Source organism: Hemiscyllium ocellatum, chromosome 21, assembly GCF_020745735.1.
Source record: "Hemiscyllium ocellatum isolate sHemOce1 chromosome 21, sHemOce1.pat.X.cur, whole genome shotgun sequence".
In the NCBI taxonomy this organism is placed as follows: domain Eukaryota; kingdom Metazoa; phylum Chordata; class Chondrichthyes; order Orectolobiformes; family Hemiscylliidae; genus Hemiscyllium; species Hemiscyllium ocellatum.
Window position 1 is genome coordinate 37,101,276 of NC_083421.1, and position 25,470 is coordinate 37,126,745.

The following is a 25,470-nucleotide window of genomic DNA, read 5'->3' on the forward strand; positions in this document are numbered from 1 at the left end:
AAGCACTAGTTATTTACCACTTACATAAAATATGGGTAATTCTGGATAGGAATGTCAAAATCATAGAAACAAAACCAACTATTTTTCTTGCTTGGAATTTTCAAACTTTTAAGCATATGGAATACAGGATGAGCCAGCCATTTGAATATAAAATTGGCTCAAAGGTAGGAGAGCAAGGATGGTCGTGGACTGTTGCTTTTTGGACTGGAGACCTGGGACCAGCGGTCCTTGCCACAAGGATCGGTGCTGGGTCCACTATTTTTTGTCATTTATATAAATGATTTGGGTGTGAATGTAGGATGTATTGATACTAAGTTTGCAGATGACACTAAAATTGAAGTAACCTTTATTGTCCACTACACTACCAAAGTACAAAAGATCCTTGGTCAGATAGGCAAATGGGCAGAGTAGGGGCAGATGGAGTTTAATTGATATAAAATTTAGGTGTTACATTTTGATAAGGCAAATTAGGGCAGGATTTACACAACTAATGGTAAGGTCCTGGAAAGGATTGCCGATTGAAGAGACCTTGGGGTACAGGTTCTTAATTCATTGAAAGTGGAGTCATATTTAGGCAGGGTAGTACCTTTCACAAGTTTTGAAAAGATTTGTAGCTCAGGTTGAGGTCCTGGATGTAAGTTTGCTCGCGGAGCTGGAAGGTTCATTTTTAGACATTTTGTCACCATTCTAGGTAACATCAATGAGCCACCAGTGAAGTGCTGGCGTTCTGTCCTGCTTTCTATAAAATGTTTAGGTTCCTGTGGGTTGGTGATGTTATTTCCCGTTTTCCTGTGGTGAGGATGTCACTTCCTGCTCTTTATCTCAGGAGGTAGTAGATGGTGTCCAAATCAAGGTGTTTGCGAGTTCCAGTCGGAATGCCATGCATGTCTCTGTTTGGCTTGTTCTAGGATAGATTTTTAGATTAGACTTACAGTGTGGAAACAGGCCCTTCGGCCCAACAAGTCCACACCGACCCGCCGAAGCGCAACCCACCCATACCCCCACATTTACCCCCCACCTAACACTACAGGCAATTTAGCTTGGCCAATTCACCTGACCCGCACATCTTTGGACTGTGGGAGGAAACCGGAGCACCCGGAGGAAACCCACGCAGACACGGGGAGAACGTGCAAACTCCACACAGTCTGTCGCCTGAGTCGGGAATTGAACCCGGGTCTACAGGCGCTGTGAGGCAGCAGTGCTAACCACTGTGCCACCGTGCCGCCCACAAATGTGTTGTCCCTGTCAAAGTGGTGCCCTTCCTCATCTGTATGTAAGGATACGAGTGATAATGGGTCATGTCTTTCTGTGGCTAGTCAATGTTCAGGTATCCTGGTGGCTAATTTTCTGCTCGTTTGTCCAACGTAGTGTTTATTACAGTTCTCATAAGGTATTTTGTAAATGACGTTCATTTTGCTTGTTGCCTGTATAGGGTCTTTCAAGTTCCTTAGCTGCTGTTTTAGTGTTTAAAGGTGTCCTTTGACGTAACAGCCCTTTTCCTATCTATCAACAGCAATCTGGCCCAAGAAACACTGGCTACACTATTAGAAGATACAAACACCAACTTCATCAGCAAGAACATAGTCAAGCTAGTAGACCTATGCCTTACGACCCACGTCACTGAATAACAAAGCCAACAGACAAACCAACAAAACACCCATAGGATCTCCGATATCAGGGTTCTTAGCAAAGGAAGTAATGCAGACACTCGAACAGACAGCTCTACCAACCATCCAACCCAAACTTCGGATCCGCTACATTGATGACACTTTTGTCATCACAAAACAAAACAAATTAGAGGAAAACTTCAAGACCATCAATAATATTCTTACTGACATAAAATTCACAAGAGAGGAGGAAAAAAACAACGAACTGCCATTCCTAGATGCAAAAGGTCAATGGAGAACTTCAAACCAGCATCAATAGGAAAACAACACACATGGATCAAATACTGCACTACAGAGACAATCATCCCAACACCCACAAATGGAGCTACATTAGAACATTATTTCAATGAGCCAACACGCACTGCAGCACAAAGGAACTACAAAGAGCTGAGGAAAATCACCTATACAGTGTATTCAAAAAGAACAGGAACCTAATGAACACAGTCTGCCAATTTCTCTGCAACAAACCCAAACAAGCAGACAAAATGCACCCACTCTCCCCTACATCAAAGACATCTTGGAAATGACTGCCAGACTACTCAGACCTCTTGGCATCATGGTAGTCAACAAACCCTCCACACACTAAAACAGCAGCTAAATGAACTCAAAAGATCCTATATAGACAACAAGTAAAATGAACATCACTTACAAAATACCTTTCAAGAACTGTAACAAACACTACACTGTACAAACAGGCAGAAAACCAGCCACCAGGATACATGACCCACTATCACTAGCATCCTTACATACCGAAGAGGAAAGACACCACTTCGACTGGGACAACACATCTATCCTAAAACAAGCCAAACTGAGACACGCACGAGAATTTCTAGAAGCGTGACATTCCAACTGGAACTCTATCAACAATACTGAATACACCACAACATGTTAAGTACCACGTAAATTTCTGAATTCCTTCATAGATCTCAACATTAAACAAAGTGGGGAAAATACAGGAGCACGTCTTACTGGTTTGTATCTGCAAAACAAGTGTGAAGGCTGTTATTGGTGAGAACTTGAAGACAACAAGCATGCAATTACTGCCAGTATCATAACAGGGACCCATTATTCTCCTAAAATCTGAAAGAGGAAACCTCATCCATTTACTGATAAGAAGATCTTCTTGATGCCAAGAATGAAGTCACAAGATCAAATAGCAAGCTAATACTATCCAGGGATTACATAAGTCATCATTTGGGCAAGATACTAGAGAAGTATCAGCTGCTGTGGAAGCATACCCAGTAAAAAACAAAGTCAGTCTTCAAAAGAACAGATGAAAATAAATTAAGAAAACTAGAGGTCATCACTGAAAAGACTGTGTTGAATAGTCCAACCACCCGCCAAACTTTGATGAATAACTTTCGTATAGAATCATGCATTTTAAGAGTTTTGAATGTCTATGAGAAAGTTGTACACCAAATAGAACAGAGTTGTAATGGCCTGAACTGCTAAATCAACCATCACTCTTAAAAGGATTTTAAAATGATCCATCAAAAGACATCAAAACAACAACTCTTAAAGAATCATTCCATTGGTGTTCAATATAAACAGTTGTGGACTTTCCTAGACTACATTCAGAAACCAAAACTTCAGAGAGAGTATGTGCAGGCGAAAGAATAAGAAACATAGAAGCAACCTAAACCTCATGGTGCAGCGGAGCCACTCTGCAATGCATGCTTAGGAATTTAATCTCAATTAAACATTTGCAGGACCATGGGGATCAGAGACTACATAAGTTGCTCTTCCATACATCTGATATAGATATGAAGGACCAATTGTTCTTGCGTAATATCACGCTAATGTTAATGTTCAGAGCACAGTTTTAGTCCAGGGTGATCTTGGTATGGTCATTTTTAAAAATGACACACAAAGAAATTATTTTCAAAAGAGAGAAGTACTTCATAAGATGACAATTTACTGGTGGAGCAAATGGAGCCTGACGATCTTAAATGTTTGCAATTCTTTGGATTTGAACTGCTTACCAGATTCTGAAGTCTAACTCCCAAAGGGTGAACAAAATCATCCCTATTTTTAAAAGCATAAGAACTATGAGCAATAGGAGACCATTTGACCCGTCAAGTCATTTAACATATCTGACCTATATGAGGCCTCAATGCCCCTTTAGTGCCAACTAATCATAGCGTCCAGCATCCCTATATTTCAAAAAATCTACCTCCTCTTTCAATACTTTGAGTGATCCAACTTCCACATATCTCTGGAGTATAGAATTCAAAACACTCATCACCAGGTGGGAGAAGCAATTCCTTCACATCTCAGTGTTAAATGAGTATTGCCTTATTCTGTAACTGTGACCTCTAGCTCAAGATTCCCCGCTAGTGAAAATATCTTTTCAACAACTACCCTGTCAAGCACCTCAGAGAATCTTATTTGTTTCAATATGATCACCCCTCATTCTTCTATAAAACCTAATCTGTTCAGCTGCTCTTGATAAGACAGTTCCTTCATCAGAGAATGAATCACTTTGCAGGACATCAATCTTTTACCAATAGATCCTTGGGAGAGATGGAAGCAAACCTTTCAGCCTTTGAAATTACACTACACATACATAATATTGCAAAGTCCTTGAGAATGAGCAAAATTCAGCAGCCACAAACATTATTTGCTTTCAAAGAAATGGCGACAATAAGGTGAAAAGATGAAGTTTTCACAGTCAAATCAAAGTAGACATAACCCCAAAACAGAATCTGCAAATGAGCACAAAATCAAATTCAAAATTCTGGACAAAAGGAAAGGAAAGAAAGTGCACCATGAACCATAAAGGAAAAGTTCAGAACAAGAGCTCAAAATGGACAAATAAATCAAAGGGGAGACAAAGAACAAGAGACAAAGACAAATAATAGAAAAAAAAGCAATACATAAAATCAGATTTTTTTTTGAAAAGAGAAAGAAAAGTGTATGTGAAATGAAAACAAGAATTAGTGTGAACATAAATGAAAAATATGGACAGAACACCACAAGTGCAATTTGGGAGTATTTAATCTAAATTGGCAGGGGGGTGGGAACTTATGCAAAGAATTAGACAAGTGAAACAAGGGCAAAAAGCACAAGACAGATTTGAAACTAAGGAAAAAGGTGATTGGCAAGGAAATCAAGGATAAAAATCAAACAGGGCCAATGTTTAGAAAATGAATGGGACTAAAAATGCTGAAAAGACAAGACTTGTGCCTTTATGCGTGCAGTATTCACAATAAAGTGGATAAATTAGTCACACAGATATGAATGGGTATGAGATTATTGGAATGAGAGAGACATGGCTGCAGGGTGACCAGGGATAGGAACTGAATATCTAGGGTGTTCAGATTTTATGACAGACAGATATGAATGAAAAGAAAGTGGGGCACGTTGCTAGTTAAAGAGGAAATTAACACAATACAGGAAGAGGATATTAGCTATGGTGAAGTGGAATCAGTATGGAAAGAGCTTAGAAACACCAAGGGCAGAAAACAATAGTAGGGGTGTATATAGACCCAAACTATCGGGGTAATGTTAGCAATGCCATTAAGCAGATGTAAGTAAAATTATGTAAGTAATAACAATATATCTGCAATTATGGACAACTTCAATCTGCATATACTTGGAGCAAATCAAATCAGACAATACTGCAGTGGAGGAATGTTCCAGGAGTGGATATGGGTGAATACATTGAGAAATCAACAAGGGAATAGGCCATCCTAGACAGGGTCTTATATATTGAGAAATAAATGGCAATTTAGTTGTGCAAGGCCATTTGGGGAAGTGTGACCATAACATACGAATTCTTCATTAAGCTGCTGAGTGACATAGTTGATTCCGAGACTAGAGTCCTGAATCTAAATTAAGAAAACTACAATGGAATAAAGCTTGAACTGGCTATAATAGAATAGGGAACTTTACCTTAAAGGATGTCAACAGATAGGTAATGTCAAATATTTAAAAAGCATATGGAGAAAATACAACCATTGTACATTTCTGTTGGACCAACAATAAAATAGGAAAAGAGGTCCAATCATGGTTAACAAGGGAAATTAGGAACAGTATCATATTCATGGAAAGGGCATATAAATTGACAAAAAAAAACAGACCTGAAAATTGGGAGCAATTTAGATTTCAGCTGAGAAGGGCAAATAAAGTATGGCAAGTCAGTTTACAGGGACATACAACCCAAGTGTAAAAGCTTCCGTAGTTATGTGAAGAGAAAACGAGTACTAAAGACAAATGTAGGTCCCCTTACAGTTAGAAACAGGAAACACTGTAATTGGAAACAAACAGGTAGCAGGCCAATTAAACATAAACTTGATTCTGTCTTCACAAAGCAGAATGCAAATAATGTCCCAAAAATGTTGGGGAACAGGGCTTGATGAGTGCGAGAGACTCAAGAAAATCACTATTCATTAGCACAGGGTTTTGGGGAAATTGATGCAATTAAAGACCAATAAACCCCCAAGGACCGACATCTCAAAGTACTTAAAGTACCCGAGAAAAAGTAGATACATTGACCATCTTTCAAGTTTCTGCAGATACTGGAACAATTTCTCCTCTAAAGGTATTCTTACTGATCTAGTTGGCTCAATCTACATTTAGATTAAAATACGGATTGGAGGGTAGCTATTGCAACCCCACTATTTAAAAAAGGTAGAGAGAAAACAGGAATTATAGACTGGTTAGCCTGATAGGAGTAGTAGGAAAATGCTAGTGTCCATTTTAAAAAGATTTAATAGGAGAGCACTTGGGAAATAAAGACCGGATCAAACAAAGTCAGCATGGACTTGCGAAAGAGAAATTGTGCTTGATAAGTCTATTGATAAGGGAAAGCCAGTGATGTTGTCTACTTGGACATTTAGAAGGCTTTTGATAAGGTCTCACATAGGAAATTAACATATAAAATTTAAGCGCATGGGATGAGGGTAGGGTACTGACATGGATAGGGAACTGGTTGGCAGAGAGAAAACAATGAAGGGGAAGAAACGGATCTTTTTCTGAATGGCAGGCACTAGCTTGAACCCCCAGCTTTTCACAATATATATGAATTACTTGAAAGAATTAAAGGCAATACCCCTCCAAAAGTTCTGTCGACACAAAAAAAGGTGGGTGGGTGAACTACAATGAGGATGCAGAAACATTTCAACGTCACTTGGACAGGTTCAGCATGTAGGCAAATGCATGTACAGATGAAGTATAATGAGAATAAACATGAGGTACTCACTTTAGTAGCAAAAACACATCAGGCTGAACACCTGAAATGGTGATAGATTGGGAAAGAGGGTGGTACAATAAGACTAGTTGGACATCAGTTGCTGGAAGCAAGCATGCAGACAATGAAGGAGGCAACTGATATATCGACCTCAGTGAGAGGTTTCAGGTACAACAGCAGTGATGTTTGGCTGCAATTGCATCGGGCTTTGATGAGACCATATCTGGAGCATTGCAAGAGGTTTCAGTTTCTTCATCTGTGGAAGGAGGTTCTCGCTATGAAGGGAGTGCAATCAAGGCTAACCAGAATTGATTGGCATTGTTGGAGCAGCATGTTGGCTCAGTGGTTAGCACTGAGTAAAAAGTGAGGTCTGCAGATGCTGGAGATCAGAGCTGAAAATGTGTTGCTGGTTAAAGCACAGCAGGTCAGGCAGCATCCAAGGAACAGGAAATTTGACGTTTCGGGCCAGAGCCCTTCATGAGGAGAAGGTGCCAGGCAGGCTAAGATAAAAGGTAGGGAGGACTCCTTTTATCTTAGCCTGCCTGGCACCCTTTCCTCATTCCTGATGAAGGGCTCTGGCCCGAAACGTCGAATTTCCTGTTCCTTGGATGCTGCCTGACCTGCTGTGCTTTAACCAGCAACACACTTTCAGCTCAATGGTTAGCACTGCTGTCTCACAGCGCCAGGGGCCAAGATTCGATTGCACCTTCAGGCAACTGTGCACATTTTCCCCGTTTCTACATGTGTTTCCTCCGAATGCTGCAGTTTTCTCTCTCTCAGTCCAAAGATGTGCAGGTTAAGTGGATTGGCTATGCTAAATTGCCCATAGTGGCCAGGAATGTACAGACTAGGTGGATTAGCCATGGGAAATGCAATAAGACAGGGATAGGGTGGGAAGGTGTGTCTGAGTGGGATGCTCTTCAGAGGGTCAGCGTAGACTTGATGGGTTGAATCGCCTGCTTCTACACTGGCAAGATTCTATGACAGTACTATATATAAGGAGAGACTGAATCAGATAGGACTACATCCACCAGAATTTAGAAGAGCTTGGTTGTTGGGGGAAGAATCTCAGAAACCTATAAAATTCCAACAGGACTAAACAAAGCAAGCATAAGAAAGATGTTCCTGATGACTCCGAGTCCAGAGCCAAGGGTCACAGATTAAGGATTGGGGGTCAGCCATTTATGGCTGAGGCAAGGAAAATTTCTTCACCCAGAGAGTACAAAATCTGTGGAACTCTGCAAAAGAAAATAAAAGTCCGAAATATTGAATATTTTCGAGGAGGAATTAGATACAGTTCTTTGGACGAAAGAGATCAAAAGCTATGGTGAGTAAATAAGAACAGGGTATGGAGTTGGATGATCTGCCATGACCATACTGAATAGCAGAGCAGGCTCAAATGGCTGATTAGCTTATGGATAAAGAACAAGGAAGTTGGAACAAACAGGAATGTGGAAGGAGAGAAAGAACAAAGAAGGAACAAAATAAAAGAGATCCAACATAAAAGTTAGATCCAATAGCAAAAGTACACAAGAAAAAATATAGAGGGGAGAATGATACAAAATTCACAAAAAGAGGAAGCCTCAGTAAAGAGACAGCGGGACCAGAAACCAGGAGAAGGTATGTGGGGGTAGGATAGGACCAAAGACAAAGATGAGACAGGCAGGTGAGTGAGGGGTTCCAAACAGGATGCAGACAGGTAAGTGAGTCATGCAGGAAAGAAAAACCACAAACAGAAACATGCAAGACGGTGCAAATATAAAAGGAAGAGTACAATGAAAACAAATAATTAAGGACTAGTATGACTGCACCATACAATTAATATTAATCTTTCCCCATTACCAAAAGGACAGGAGTTAAATGGTTCAAACAGAGCATGCCAGGAGCAGCAAATCTGCAGCACAACGACAGAGGTTGGTGGCTCTTGGTTCTGGACAGGGGATGAAGCAATTTGAACAGTTTTCTCAACATGTAGATTAGCTCCACACCAGCAGAAAGAGAACTTGGGTAAAGTGAAAGATGGCAAAGAAGACAGCTGGAGAAGAACAAAGTCTAGGTTAACTATGGTTTGCATGCTGATTGGGTATGTGGTGGGTCCTATGAATATCACTGCTTACAAGCCTTCAGGCAGCAGGCAGAGAAAGGGAACAGATTTCTGCTGGCAACCAAATTTGAGGAGGGCAATTCAAGGTCCCTCACGGTTGATGGATCAAAGACCTTTGAAAGGTCAAAGAAAGCCATTTTGAGTTGATTTATTTTGTTTGATTTATTGTTGTCACGTACCTAAATATGAGTTAAACAGTCAGGGCAGGCAAGGACAAAGCAGAGAACTGATAGATTAAACTGCATTTATTTCAATGCAAGGGGCCTAAACAGGGAAGGCAGAGGAACTCAGGGCATGGATATGAACATGGGACTGGGATATCATATCAATTACAGAAGCATGGCTCAGGAATGGACAGGACTGGCTGCTTAATGTTCCAGGATACAAATGCTACAGGAAGGACAGAAAAGGAGGCAAGAGAGGAGGAGGAAGTGGTGTTTTTGATAAGGGATAGCATTACAGCTATATTGAGAGGGGATATTCCCAGAATTACACCCAGGGAAGTTATTTGGGTGGAACTGAGAAATAAGAAAGGGGTGATCACCTTATTAAAATTGCATAATAGATCACCTAATAGTCAGAGGGAAATTGAGAAACAGATTTGTAAGGAGATGTCAGTTATCTGTAAGAATAATAGGGTGGTTATGGCAGGGGGTTTTAACTTTCCAAACATAGACTGGGACTGCCATAGTGTAAAGAGAATAGATGGAGAGGAATTTGTCAAGCACGTACAAGATAATTTTCTGATTCAGTTTGTGGAAGTACCTACTAGAGAAGGTGCAGAACTTTACTTACTCTTGAGAACTAAGGCAGGGCAGGTGACTGAGGTGTCAGTGAGGGAGTGACCATAGTCCTATTAGTTTTAAAGTTTTAAAATAGTGATAGAAACTGATAGCCAGGATCAAAAAGTTGAAGTTCTAAAATTAGAGAAAGGCCAATTGACGGTATTAGGAATGAACTTTCAAAAGCTGATTGGGAGCACATGTTCGAGATTAAAGGGATGGCTGGAAAATGGAAAATCAGAAATGAGATAACGAGAGTCCAGGGACAGTAGATGCTCGTTAGGGCGAAAGGAAAGGCTGGTAGGTATAGGGAATGCTGGATGACTAAAGAAATTGAGGGTTTGGTTAAAAAGAACGAAGCATATGTCAGGTATAGACAGGGTAGATCACGTGACTCCTTAGAAGAGTTTAAAGGAGTATACTTAAGAGGGAAATCAGGAGGGCAATGAGGGGACATGAAATACCTTTGGCAAATAGAATTAAGAAAAACTCAAAAGGGTTTTTCCAAATACATTAAGGACAAAAGGGGAACTAGGGAGAGAATAGGGTCCCTCAAAGATCAGCAAGACTGCCTTTATGTGGAGCCGCAGGGGATGGGGAGATACTAAACGAGTATTTTGCATCAGTATTTACTTTGGAAAAGGACATGGAAGATACAGAATGCAGGGAAATAGATAGTGACATCTTGAAAAATATCTATATTACACAGGAGGAAGTGCTTGAAATGTATGAAAGTAGATAAATCACCAGGACCTGATCAGGTGTACCCTCGAGCTTTGTGGGAAGCTAGGGAAGTGATTGCTGGGCCTCTTGCTGAGGTATCGGAGTCATTGATAGTCACAGTGAGGTGCTAGAAGACTGGAGGTTGGCTAACGTGGTGCCACTATTTAAGAAAGGTGGTAAAGACAAGCCAGGGAACTACAGACCAGTGAACCTGACTTCACTGCTGGGCAAGTTGTTGATGAGAATCCTGAGGGACAGGATGTACATGTATTTGGAAAGGCAAGGACTGATTAGGGATAGTCAGTGTGATGTGTGAATGGGAAATCATGTCTCTCAAACTTGACTGAGTTTTTATGATGAAGTAACAAAGAGGATTGATGAGGGCAAAGCGGTAGACGTGGTCTATATGGACTTCAGTAAGGCGTTTGACAAGGTTCCCCATGGGAGACTGGTTAGCAAGGTTAGATCTCATGGAATACAGGGAGAACTAGCAATTTGAATACAGAGCTAGCTCAAAGGAGAAGACAGAGGACGGTGGGGGAGGATTGTTTTTCAGACTGGAGCCTGTGACCAGTGGAGTGCCACAAGGATTAGTGCTGGGTCCACTACTTTTCATAATTTATATAAACGATTTGGACGTGAGCATAAGAGGTATAGTTAGTAAGTTTGCAGATGACACCAAAATTGGAGGTGTAGTGGACAGTGAAGGAGGTTACCTCCGATTACAAAGGGATCTTGATCACATGAGCCAATGAACTGAGGAGTGGCAGATGGAATTTCATTCAGATAAATGCGAGGTGCTGCATTTTGGGAAAGCAAATCTTAGCAGGACTTAGACACTTAATGGTAAGGACCTAGGGAGTGTTGCTGAACAAAGAGACCTTGGAATGCAGGTTCATGGCTCCTTGAAAGTAGAGTCGCAGGTAGATAGGATAGTGAAGGTGGTGTTTGGTATGCTTTCCTTTATTGGTCAGAGTATTGAGTACATAAGTTAGGACATCATGTTGCAGCTGTACAGGACATTGGTTAGGCAACCTTTGGATCTCCTCCCTATCGGAAAGGTGTTGTGAAACTTGAAAGGGTTCAGAAAAGACTGACAAGGATGTTGCCAGAGTTGGAGGATTTGAGCTATAGGAAGAGATTGAATTGTTTTCCCCAGGAGCGTCGTAGGCTGAGGAGTGATCTTACAGAGATGAAGAAAATCATGAGAGGCATGGATAGGGTAAATCGACAAGGTCTTTTCCCTGGGGTGGGTGCATCCAGAACTAGAGGGCATAGGTTTAGGGTAAGAGGGGAAAAAATATAAAAGAGACCTAAGGGACAATTTTTTCACACAAAAGGTGGTACTTGTGTAGAATGGGCTGCCAGAGGAAATGGTGGAGGCTGGTACAACTGCAACATTTAAGAGGCATTTGGATGGGAAAGAATAGGAAGGGTTTGGAGGGATATAGGCCGGGTGCTGGCAGGTGGGACTAGATTAGGTTGGGATACCTGGTTGGCATGGTTGAGTTGGACCGAAGGGTCTGTTTCCATGCTGTACATCTCTATGACTCTATATTTGCATTGATTCAAACAGTACCAGATACCAAACTTTTCCATGCCTTTTAATGATTTCAAATTCCAGGGATGCCAAGTGCTTAAAATTATTCATGTAAACATGGGTAAACAGTAATAACCAAATAATTCTGCCAATTTGTGTGCAATGGGTTCTTGATGTATATGGTTAAGATTATAAAGACAATGCTCCAAGTATAGCTCAGTTTTTTTTTAAAATGAAATATATTTATAATCTATTCTTGTAAACAGTCATGTGGATTCTGATTTGACATATATATTCAGTCACAAAATTCAAGATCTCCTGCAATAAACTGTCCACGCTGGATGAAGGACAAACTTACACTAACTCAAGAGAAATTATTCAAAACTTCTCAGTTTATGATTCTAAAATTGTTTTGAATGATTTCTGTTTGCAGTGAGAAATTGAATGAAATTATCCAAATGTTTTACTTTAAACTTTTGTTTTAGATCTAAATTTACTCAACTGCTAAATATGAAGGAAACCTTGCACATGTTCAAGAGTCAACACTCATTTCACTGGAGATTGATTGTCTATGGGCTCTAAAATAGTTACAGCTGCCATTCCTGATCATTCAGTTTCTAAATTAATTGAAACTAAAATCTCAGCTGTGTTTTTTTTTAAAGATACCCCAAAAATGACAACACACAAATGAAATTGGTACTTTCTGCTGTGCCAACCACAGTTCATTGGATTATTTTCTACACAAACTGTTTACAAAACTACTGAATCAGATCACTTGTCATATATATGAATGTTAATTTGTAAAGGAGACTACAGAACAATTCTGAGCAGCCATAACCAACAAAAGTTTCTTCATACGTTGAGTGATTTTTCTTTTCAGGCCATATACAAAGTCAAATTCAGTGGTCCACGTAGTGCAATATATCCAACTGGAAATGCATCTTTCATAAATAAATGTTGAAATCCAACACAATTTCAAAACCAAGATGATGCAAATGACTTCAAAGTTTAAATTCTTAATACACCAACTCATGGCACTGCTATAAATCCTGTTGGCAGATTACACAAAGTATTTGGGAATAAAGTTTCAGTTTCAATCATAAGACCTTTCACCTTTGAGAGAAATGCATCTATGATCCTTGAATCAATACACGATCGGTAGACATGATTGCTCGAGATGTATTGTGCAATACCCCTCATCAGTTTTAAAAAGTCTGTGGTCATACTTTTTATAAACATTGCTAAAAATACATGCTGCACATCTGAAGGGTCCTGGAAAAATGTGCTAAAGTTTATTTTAATGAGTCTTTGAAATGGAGTCTTTTTTAAAAATATAGTACTGCATTGTATGCAGCTCAAATCTCAACTCCCCCTATTGGTCTCAGTTTGTGTTTTTGAGCATGCTTGTTGGAGATCATTTTTTCACTGCAGATGCAGCCATTTTGTGGTCCAAACTTCTGGCAGGTATGTAAGGCTGCCATTTGCAGACATAAGCATAGGGCTGTATGAACTCTATCAATTTACAGTTAATTCCAAACAAAATGTTAATGAGCTGCAGCTCAATTCTTGCATAATAAAAGGAACCAAAGCTTCAATACAGTACAAATTAATACCTAAATGCTACAAATAAACTCCCAAGATGAAGGAAAGGTTGATTTACAGAAATGACTAAAGAGTAGCTTCTGGCACTACTGTCAGGTATCACATCAATCACTTTCAGGGATTTTATTCTTTGATTGCTTAAATGATCCAGGCGTGGTGTTAAAAGGGAGATATGAATTGAGAAACAGGCTCTCCACAATTAATTGCTGCACTACATACATGAGCTATATACAGTTGAATTTGATTGTACAATGATCTAAAAGAAAATATTACCCCTTTAATAAAATCTAGCAATGAACTGAAGGTAGACATCTTTAAAACATAGACTTAAATATTTTAAGTGCTCTAAATTGGACATTTCTCCATTAAAGTTCCAACAAAAAAAAAGTCATCAACACATCATTGTAGTGCCAGATTGTTATCCATTCACCCAAGGCACATTCTATTTTGCTTCATGTCTATGCTATGCTGTGACAAGGTTGCTTCAAGCCTGCCTTTTAAGTGTACTGGCAGCTTCTTAACCTGAGACAATACACATATGCTGAGTAAGAATGCAAGTACATCACCTTAACTACTAAAGATTGCTATGAAATGCTATAAGAGATTCTATAGAGTATAACTAGAAAGTATACCATGCAGGCATATTTGCAAATCAATAGCAGTCAAAGCACTGAGACAATGAAGCCACATTCCAACATAACCATATTTGGAAACTTCAGATGACCACAACCACAGTCAAGTTATGTTGTAAAATAAAATTAACTAAAATCAGGTGTCTTTTTTTAACATTCACAAACCTTTCCCATATAATTTTTCAAATATGTTAAAGCAAGCATGAAAACAACAATTGACAAATGTATAGATTCGAGCAAAACATTTGCATCCAGCCAAAGTTAACTCAATGTCTGTAAATGGTCTTTTCTTTCTAAAACATGTGGCATGCTGTAAATTCACCCAACAATCTCTACAAAATATTTTCACCTCTGATTGTGTCATTTTATCAACAGTACTGTATAATACAAAAGATTATGGTCAAACTTGATTGTATTCCAAGTTGCACAACACAACTTGATCATTTAAAAGAAAAACACAATGGAGTCTTTCATCAAGCTATAAATTCTGCCAATTTCACCCTTGCAGGTATATCTTTTGTATGTGTCATGTTGAAATTACGTATTTCATTGTATTTTCAGTTAGCTAGTATATCAATTCTTGAATATAGTAATGGTTGCAGTCCATCTCTGATCCAGCTCATACTCATTGCCAGCATTTAAAACAACATGTTGGCACAGAATATAATGAATCGTTACAATATTCCTAACTAAGAATACTTCCATGCTGTTTCTTCAACAGTCATTGAACAACACTCCAAGTTATAGACTATACTTTCTTGAGAAGATAAATACTTACTTTACGCACTGTAATTATCAAGCTGTCAGTCAATATATCATTTTGGATCATGTCTTAATCCATTTCAATCTGATGCCACATTGTACAACAAATGTTCTACCGAACATTTCAGAGCTATTTTAGAACTATGAGCAAATTCATTTCAGCACAGGATAAACAATATTTATCTTAAAGAAATATATATTAGTAAAAAGAAAGAAACAGTTGACCAATGTTATTCCACAACTATGATCAACTCTGTTGTACTTATAACGCAAGTAAAATGCAAGATCCAAGCTGGTAAAAGACAACATAAAAATAACTAACATTATTGACCCACTGCAGTAAACTGTGTTTATACTTGAGAAATTACACATGTTTTAGTAATCTGAAAAGCTCAAGAGTGTTATATGTTTAAATAGGACAACAGAATACACCATAAGACTTAATAGACTGTTCAATTAACAGGAGCAGACACAGAGACTGGCATTGTCCCATTTTAGCACACTTCCAATAAGACACTAGATGAAGACATCAAAAACCTCGCCAGAACATTGCAACTACTGTAGGTAAGACTTTAGACAGAAATATGTGCAAATTATGCATGTAATGAAGGATACTTCTATAGTTGTAAGCTTGATCACTTCCATCTCAATACTGTACAATAAACAAGTCAACTCATCTACCCCCCCTATAGGTTCAATTGCAAGTCTCTGAGCATGCTCATTGGATATAAATTCACTGCAGATTCAGCCATTTCATGGTCCAAGCTGCTGGCAGATATGAAGGCCTGCCATTTGGAGACTAATTCACTGTGCTACTATGAATCTGAAAAAAAACAAATCTCTTCTTTTTTTTAACAATATGAAACTTAAGATAAATTCAACTTTAAGTTACTGGAAATATATAGCTTCAAGATCTAAACATATTCTTCCATTTTGTAAATTTCCACAATACCACTTACACAAAACAGAATTTGAAACACAACACCGTATGCAAATATCTAGCCCTACCTAACATTTGCAATATTAATTCACTGACAAGATCATCCAGCATTATGAACTAGTCTAATTTATTATGTTATGAAGAATGCAGCAGCTGTTTTTGAGTACAGAATAGCTACTGGTAATATAAAGGCAGATTGGATGTAATGAACTATATACAAACTGATGCAGTGCAAATAGTGATGAATGCACAGACTTATCCTTTCTTTGCAACTTTACTACAGAGAAAGGTTAACCTTAACACAAGCATCAAGGCAAGTCAGAACGAGGTTAGGCTACCAAGTACAATGTGACACTCAGGCAGGGTGGTTGGCATTGGGGTGGCATAAAGTACTTACATAATTCCTAAAAGTCAATGAACTCTGGTTAAAGTCATTTAAAATACTTCAAAGCCACATTTACAAATGCAAAAAAAAAACTTATTTTGAACTCCCTTAACCCATTTTTCTGAATCTCAATCTCACAGGCTCAACTGAAAATAACAATTACCAATAATGAAAACAAAACAATGGTCACACCATTCTTAACTTGGTATATTTAAACAGATTAAATAGAATCATAGAATCCCTACAGCATTGAAGTAGACCACTCCTCCCATCGAGCCACACTGATCCTCCAAAGTGCATCTCACCCCCATCATCCCTGTAAACCTGCATGCCCTCTGGCCAATCCACCTCAACTGCATATCTTTTGGACTGTGGGAGGAAACTGACACAGACACGGGGGAAATGTGCAAATTTCACAGTTACTCAAGGGTGGAATTGAACTTGGATCTCTGGCACTGTGAAGCAACAGTGCTAACCATTGAATCACCATGCCACCAATACACTCAAAACAATTGTGTTTCTGTGCCAAAAGGACAGACTAACATTAGTCCTTCCATTATGGGGTGGCACAGTGGTTAGCACTGCTGCCTGATAGCGCCAGAGACCCGGGTTCAATTCCAGCCTCGGGCGACTGACTGCGTATTCTCCTCGTGTCTGCGTGGGTTTCCTCCGGGTGCTCTGGTTTCCTCCCACAGTCCAAAAATGTGCAGGTTGGGTGAATTGGCCATGCTAAATTGCCTGTAGTGTTAGGTGGAGGGGTAAACGTAGGGGAATGGGTCTGAGTGGGTTGCTCTTCGGAGGGTCAGTGTGGACTTGTTGGGCCGAAGGGTCTGTTTCCACCATGTAAGTAATCTAATCTAAATTTGTTGTTAATTTTATCCATGTAAAAGCATATGAAACCACCAACAAAATCAACCGTAAATTCTGATTTCAAATATTCACAATAAGAATTGCAAGTGTCACCATATGCATTTGTAAGGCCCTGTTATATCAAGAGGAAAAGTCAACTCTAAATTCCCCCAAACAATTAAAATTTATGTCGCCATACTACTGACAGTAATCACACTACAAACAGACACAATGCACCACTGCTCCATATCAAAATGTAAATGTACTAAGTACATAAACAGAAGCTTCTGGACAAAATAACACATGATAAATCTGTGTGCATGGCCAAACTCTGTCAATGATCACTAAATTGCATTTTTTAAGTTAAACTGCATATTGGAGCATGTTAAGCGACTTGGCTTTCATCATTGGCACCAATGCTGATGACAACTACATCAACAATAACATACATCTTCCCTGGCTTGGGATTCCTGATGAAAGGCTTTTGCCCGAAACGTCCATTTTGCTGCTCCTCGGATGGTGCCTGAACTGCTGTGCTCTTCCAGCACCACTAATCCAATTACCATTTCCATCAGAGTTAACAGTCAAACACCAACAAAAATTGGATATGCAACCACAGCTTCACTTTGATTTTCATCTAATGTTAAAATTAACCATTAAACTTTTTTCCAAAAAAGGTAGAACAACTTTTCATTGTAGTACTGATAGTCAGAATGTATCTACCTCACATTGTAAAGAATTAAACATACCTAGTGATTCAAAGAAGTTCCAAAGATGTTAATAAAGATGAATTATCTTTCAAAGAAATTTAGAAGTGACCTTAAAGCAAGCAGGATCTTCTCTATTTTACACAGGCCTGTCCTGACCTGAATGAAGTTATTGGTCACTGTTTAAAGTGGAATCCCTGATCAAATATCAGAATGAAGTACCATATAGCAAAGGCTTCTTACTTTTACCAAATTAATGACAAGGGAAAATGAGATTCCAAAGTATACATTTTGGCATGCAAATCAGTAAATAAAGAAAGGATAATCAAGCCAAGGATTCAAATGTCCACCATTAAACCGTGCAAATCTACCCTGCATAAGATAGCATATTATTGTAAATGTATGAACTGAGCAAGGTAATTCCATAATGTCATAACATGCAGACAGAAATGTACTTTGACATTCCCCTGTAAAACAATGAGTTTGCTTTGCAGCTTTAGCAAAATTAAAAACTCGGAAATGCAGTTCACAATAAATCTTGAACCAATTTACTGTACCACTAATTATAAAACAACGAAATACTCAAGCCCAAAAGCATATCCCCATTACACAGCGCAAGACCAAGATGTCAATTGTTCATCCACAAGAAGTGGAAGCAGTTTTTTAAAAAAAAATACTTTTTTTTCTTATCAGTGTCAATATCAATGGTCACTGTACAAACAAAAGAATCTGCAAACATGCAAGAAGTGCAGAGATGTATATGCTATGCAAAAGACCACCTCTCCAACGTGTAAAAGCTCAACTTCCAAGAGGCTTCGGTTGACCATTGGGAAAGGTGTCCATCCATCCTCCATACTCTTATCTTCCCCCCTCCAAAAGCACTTTTATTTTGAACGCGCTGAGTGGCAACTGTCGAGTACAGACTCGCACGTTAAAAGGAAAACCACGCTGTTCTCATCAACCAGTGCCCGGATTGGGGAGGGAAGAAGGGGGGGGGGCGGTTGCTGGTGGTGAGGGAAGAGGGAAAAAAAAGAGACTAACAATTTAAAAAAAACTCTCTCTCTCTCTCCCTCCCACACACGCGCGTTTCCCAGCCGTTCGGCCAAACAAAAATCTTATGGAGAATGGACTCGACGTTGGAAGCCCAGGCTTGCGTTCCGTCTGTTCGCCCCGGCGCCCGGGAACCAGCCTAACGGCTGCGCCTACGCTGGGCGGGCACGGGCAGCGCATCAGTTATACAGGGTGCGGGGCGGCACGCTCCAGGGTTCCTCGGTCAGCAGGCCAACCTCCCGCCCGCCCACCCTCCATCCATCTATCCATCCCTCCCCCCACACTGCCCTCTCCTCCTCCCGCAGCCCCTGCCTTTCTCTCTCTTACAACACAACGTAAAGCCTCCAACTTTTAATTTTTTTCACAATAAAAAGACACAAGCTGTCGCCTGGTATTTGAAAAGCTGCAGGCGGCGCTCTGACGGCGGGGGGGGGGGGGATGGAAGGTGGTCGGGTGAGAAGGAGATGTTCCGTCCCCCTGCGGGCGGTGTCTGTGTGTGTGAGTTTTTTTTCAGGCGGGTGATTATAATAGAGAGGGCGGAAGGGACAGTCGGGCTGGGGAGGGTGAAGTGTGAGAGAGAAAACTTGCTGCTTCTTTTTACCTCAGGATCCGGTGAAGCCATGGCTCAGGCTCAGCTCGAGTGACGCAGCGCCCGCCCGCGCGTGACGTCATCGCCGCCCGGAGCCACACTGTCTCAGTGTGTATCTCACTGTCTCTGTGTGTGTCTCACTGTCTCTGTGTGTGTCTCACTGTCATTGTCTCAGTGTGTATCTCACTGTGTGTCTGTACCTCACTGTCACTGTCTCAGTGTGTATCTCACTGTGTGTCTGTACCTCACTGTCACTGTCTCAGTGTGTATCTCACTGTCTCTGTGTGTATCTCACTGTGTCTGTACCTCACTGTCACTGTCTCTGTGTGTATCTCACTGTCTCTGTGTGTATCTCACTGTCATTGTCTCAGTGTGTATCTCACTGTGTGTCTGTACCTCACTGTCACAGTGTGTATCTCACTGTCTCTGTGTGTGTCTGACTGTGTGTGTATCTCACTGTCTCCGTCTCAGTGTGTATCTCACTCTGTGTGTGTATCTCACTGTCACTGTCTCTGTGTGTATCTCACTGTCTCTGTCTCTGTGTGTATCTCACTCTGTGTGTGTATCTCACTGTCACTGTCTCAGTGTGTATCTCACTGTGTGTGTATCTCACTGTCACTGTCTCAGTGTGTATCTCACTGTCACTGTCTCAGTGTTTATCTCACTGTCACTGTCTCAGTGTGTATCTCACTGTCACTATCTCAGCATGTATCTCAGTGTGTGTATATCTCACTGTCACTGTCTCAGTGTGTATCTCACTGTCTGTGTGTGTGTATCTCACTGTCTGTGTGTGTGTATCTCTCTGTCACTGTCTCAGTGTGTCTGTATCTCATTGTCACAGTGTGTGTCTCAGTGTGTGTGTATCTCACTGTCTCGGTGTGTGTCTGTCACTGTCTCAGTGTGTGTCTGTCACTGTCTCAGTGTGTATCTCACTGTCACTATCTCAGCATGTATCTCACTGTGTGTGTGTGTCACTGTCTCAGTGTGTATCTCACTGTGTGTATCTCACTGTCACTATCTCAGCATGTATCTCATTGTGTGTATCTCTCTGTCACTGTCTCAGTGTGTGTCTGTGTGTCAGTATCTCACTGTGTGTGTATCTCACTGTCACTGTCTCAGTGTGTCTGTATCTCATTGTCTCAGTGTGTGTGTATCTCACTGTCACTGTCTCAGTGTGTCTATCTCACTGTCTCAGTGTGTCTATCTCACTGTCACAGTGTGTACCTCACTGTGTATATCTCACTGTGACTGTTTCAGTGTGTATCTCACTGTGTCTGTATCTCACTGTTTACAAACTGCAATAATGCGATGGCCGGGAATTGAACCTGGGTCAACTGCTTGGAAAGCAGCTATGCTCATCACTATACCACCATCACTTTGCCAGCTAATATGATGAAGGACTTTTGCCAAAACGTCGATTTCTCTGCTGCTCGGATGCTGCCTGAACTGCTGTGCTTTTCCAGCACCACTCTAATCCAGAATCTGGTTTCCAGCATCCACAGTCATTGTTTTTGCCCTATATCCCACTGTGTCTCACTGTCTCAGTGTGTTTCTCACTGTGTCTGTATCTCACTGTCACTGTGTCTCACTGTGACTGCTTCACTGTGTCTGTACCTTACTGTGACTGTCTCAGTGTATATCTCACTGTGTCTGTATCTCACTGTCAGTGTCTCACCGTGTCTGTACCTCACTGTGACTGTCTCACTGTGTCTGTATCTCACTGTCACTGTGTGCATCTCACTGTGTGTTTGTCTCACTGTCACTGTGTCTGTATCTCACTGTCACATCTCACCATGACTGTCTCACTGTGCCTGTATCTCACTGTGTATCTCATTGTCAATGACTGTATCTCAGTTTCTTTCATTGTGACTATCTCAGCCTCGCTCTCACTGTGCCTGTCTGTATCTCACTGTCTCACTGTAGCTCTCTGTGTCATTGTGACTGTTTGTATTTCACTGTCTCAGTATCTCACTGTCTCGTATCTCACTGTCTCACTGTAACTGTCAAACCATATGACTGTGTCTATCTCACTGTTTCACTATGACAGTGTATGTATCTCACTGTGACTGCGTCTCATTATGTCTGTGTCTCACTATCTCACTGACTCAGTATCTACATTTCACTCTCACTTTGCCTGTACCTCATGATGACTGCATCTCACTGTCTTTGTCTGTATCTGACTGTGTCTGTGTCTCACCGTGTCTATATCTCACTGTCCCACTATGACTCTGTGTCTGTATCTCACTGTCTCTCTGACTATCATAGTGACTGTATGTCACTGTCTCGCTGTGACTATATCTCAGTTTCACTGTGTCTGTATCTCACTGTCTCAGTGACTGTGTCTGTATCTCACTCTATGTCTGTTTCACTGTGACTATCTGTATCTCGATATCTCACTGACTATATCTATCTCACTGTCTGTATCTGTATCAGTATCTCACATTGTCTCACTGTGACTATACCTCACTGTCTCACGATGACTGTCTGTATCTCACTGTCTCACTCTGTGCCTCACTGTCTCACTGTGTCTGTATATCTGTCTCACTGTGTCTAAATCTCACTGTCTCATTGTGACTGTCTGAATTTCACTGCCTCATTGTGACTGTCTGTGTTTGGATGTCACTGTGACTGTGTTTGGGTCTCACTGTGTCATGACTGACTGTATTTCATAATGTCTATAGCTGACCTTGTCTCATTTTGCCTGATTGTGTCTGACTGTGTCTCATTGTGACATGCTGTATTTTTTATCTACATTGTGTTGTGACTGACTGTCTCTGTCTCTGAATTTAGTGGGAGAAAGTGAGAACTGCAGATGCAGGTGATCACTCAAAAAGTGTGCTGCTGTAAAAGCACAGCCAGTCAGGCAGTATCCAAGGAGCAGGAGGTGGACGTTTCGAGCCTAAGCTGATGAAGAGCTTATGCTCGAAATGTCGATTCTCCTGCTCCTTGGATGCTGCCTGACCGGCTGTGCTTTTCTAGCACCACACCGTTTGACTCTGTCTTTGAATTTAACCATGTCTCATTATCTGACAGTATTTATGTCTTATTATTACTGTGTTTGACTGTGTGCCAGCTTCTTTGTCTAATTTTAACTATACCTGACTGTGACCTATTGTGACTGATAGTCTGCCTGTATCTGACTATCTCTGATTCATTGTGTCTGTCTCATTATGACTAATTTTCTGTATCTGACCATGTTTCATTGTGACTGTGTCTGACTATGTCTCTTTGTGATTGTGTTTGTATCTGACTGTGTCTCATTGTGATTGACTGTACCTGACTATCTCATTGTGGCTTACAGTGCCTTCTTTCTGACTGTTTTAGACTGTGACTGGCTGTGCCTGAATATATAACTGTCTCATTGTGTCTGACTGTATGGAACCATGCCTCATTGTGACTGATTGATTGATTGTATTTGACCGTGTATTATTATCACTGACAGTCTCATTGTGACTGTCAGCCCTTTTGCCCGAAACGTCGATTTTACTGCTCTTCGGATGCTGCCTGAACTGCTGTGCTCTTACAGCACCACTAATCCAGAATGTGCCTCATTGTGTGCCAGTCTCTGTGTCTCATATCTGACTGCATCCTATTTAGAGTCATAGAGATGTACAGCATGGAAACAGACCTTTCTGTCCAACCCGTTCATGCCGACCAGATTTCCCAACCCAATCTAGTCCCACCTGCCAGCAGCCAGCCCATATCCCTCCAAACCCTTCCTATTCATATACCCATCCAAATGTCTCTTAAATGTTGCAATTGTACCAGCCTTCACCACTTCCTCTGGCAGCTCATTCCATACACGTATCACCCTCTATGTGAGAACGTTGCCCCTTAGGTCTCTTTTATATCTTTCCCTTCTCACCCTAAACCTATGCCCTCTAGTTCTGGACTTTGTCTATTTATCCTATCCATGTCCCTCATAATTTTGTAAACCTCTATAAGGTCACCTCTCAGCCTCCAATGCTCCAGGGAAAACAGCTCCAGCCTGTTCAGCCTCTCCCTATAGCTCAAATCCTCCAACACTGGCAACATCCTTGTCAATCATTTCTCAACCCTTTCAAGTTTCACAACATCTATCTGCTTATGTCTGGCTTTGTGTTTCATGACTTCTGAGACTGTGTCCTATTATGACTATCTATATCTGACTGTCTCATTGTGTTGGCTGTGAGTGTATCTCATTGACTGTGTGTCAGACTGTGACTGACTAGTCTGGTTATGACTGAGACAGTCAGATTTGGTTACAAACTGTGTCTGTGACTCTCCTTGTTTGTCTAACTCTGTTTGTCTATTGTGAGTGACTCTGTGCCTGTATCCCTATGTGACTGATTCTCTGTGTCTCTATGTCTGTGACTGGGTCTGTCTGGGTCTGTATGAGTGAGTGACTGTGACTGTCCATGTCTGTCTGACTGTATCTGTGTTTGACTTTATTACTGACTGTGAGAAAGTGAGGACTGCAGATGCTGGAGATCAGAGCTTAAAAGTGTGTTGCTGGAAAAGCGCAACAGGTCAGGCAGCATCAAAGGAACAGGAGAATCGATGTTTCGGGCATAAGCCCTTCCTCAGGAGTGAGGAAGGTGTGCCAAGCAGGCTAAGATAAAATGTAGGGGGGAGGGGCGTTGGGAATGCGATAGGTGGAAGGAGGTTAAGGTGATGGTGATAGGCCGGAGAGGGGGGTGGGGGCGGAGAGGTCGGGAAGAAGATTGCGGGTCAAGAAGGCGGTGCTGGGTCTGAGGGTTGGGACTGAGAAAAAGTGGGGGGGAGACGAAATGAGAAAGCTGGAGAAATCTGCATTCATCCCTTGTGATTGGAGGGTTCCTAGGCGGAAGATGAGTTGCTCTTCCTCCAGGCATCGTGTTGCCATGGTCTGACGATGGAGGAGGCCAAGGACCTGCATGTCCTTGGCAGAGTGGGAGGGGGAATTAAAGCATTCAGCCACAGGGCGGTTGAGTCGGTTGGTGTGGGTGTCCCAGAGGTGTTCTCTGAAACATTCCACAAATAGGCAGCCTGTCTCCCCAATGTATAGGAGGCCACATCAGGTGCAGCGGATGCAGTAAATCTGCCCCCACCAACCATGCAGCCTCTGCGATCGCTGCCCAGACAACCGCCTCAACAAATGCCAGAAAGACCATCGCTGACAGATTCGCGGCCTCCGCAAGGAACACTGTTCCTGCATTTGCCGCAGCCACTTCCGCCCCCGGAGTTGCCATTGCTGCATCTACTTCAGCCCCCAGTGACATCACTTGCCTGCACAACGACCACACCGCATGCGTCCCCGCCCCTGCGCCGATCCCTGCCCCCACACTGAGCTCTGCCCTCATGTCTAACCCCGCCCCCACTCCCAGCTCCAGTCCCACACCAGGTCCGAGCTCCCAGCCCTGCTGTATTTTCACCATCCCTCCAGATCTCCCCCTCTCTGAGGATGAACGATCAGTCCTCAGCAGAGGCCTCACCTTTATCCTCCTACGCTCCTGGATTAACGAATTCAACTCGCGGCGAGACATTGAGCATTTCTTCCGCTGCCTTCGCCTCCGCGCCTACTTCTTCAACCAGGGCTCCCGTCCACCCTCTGACAACCCCTTCCCTTGCCTCCAACACACCCCATCCACCTGGACACCCCATGCTGGCCTCCTACCCGCCCTCGATCTCTTCATAGCCAACTGCCGCCTCAACCTGTCCACCCCTCTCACCCACTCCAACCTCTCACCCTCACAACGTGCAGCCCTCCGCTCCAACCTCAATCTCACTATCAAACTGGCAGACAAGGGAGGCACGGTGGTAGTTTGGCGCACTGATCTTTATATTGCTGAGGCTAAACGCCAGCTCGCAGACGCCTCCTCCTACTGCCCCCTTGACCATGACTCCACCTCCCACCACCAAACCATCATCTCCCAGACCATCCATAACCTCATCACCTCAGGAGATCTTCCATCCACCGCCTCCAACC

The 25,470-nt window shown here is 41.6% G+C and overlaps 1 protein-coding gene across 8 annotated transcripts in view; it reads right to left on the reverse strand.

Annotated features, from left to right (window-relative positions):
* LOC132825820 (histone-lysine N-methyltransferase EHMT1-like) overlaps positions 1 to 25,470 on the reverse strand; it is a 190,521-nt gene that overhangs the window by 130,552 nt on the left and 34,499 nt on the right. For 4 of the 8 annotated variants that reach the window (XM_060841338.1, XM_060841331.1, XM_060841330.1 and 1 more), the window contains exon 1: positions 18,664 to 19,073. The exons of 1 other annotated variant lie outside the window; for it this stretch is intronic. In XM_060841338.1, the coding sequence (XP_060697321.1) occupies positions 18,664 to 18,738 (75 nt within the window). In that variant the 5' untranslated portion in view covers positions 18,739 to 19,073. Of the gene's footprint in view, positions 1 to 18,663; positions 19,074 to 19,535; positions 19,589 to 25,470 lie in introns of those variants that run through there. 3 more of the 8 variants (XM_060841333.1, XM_060841334.1, XM_060841328.1) reach the window with 3 other exon arrangements.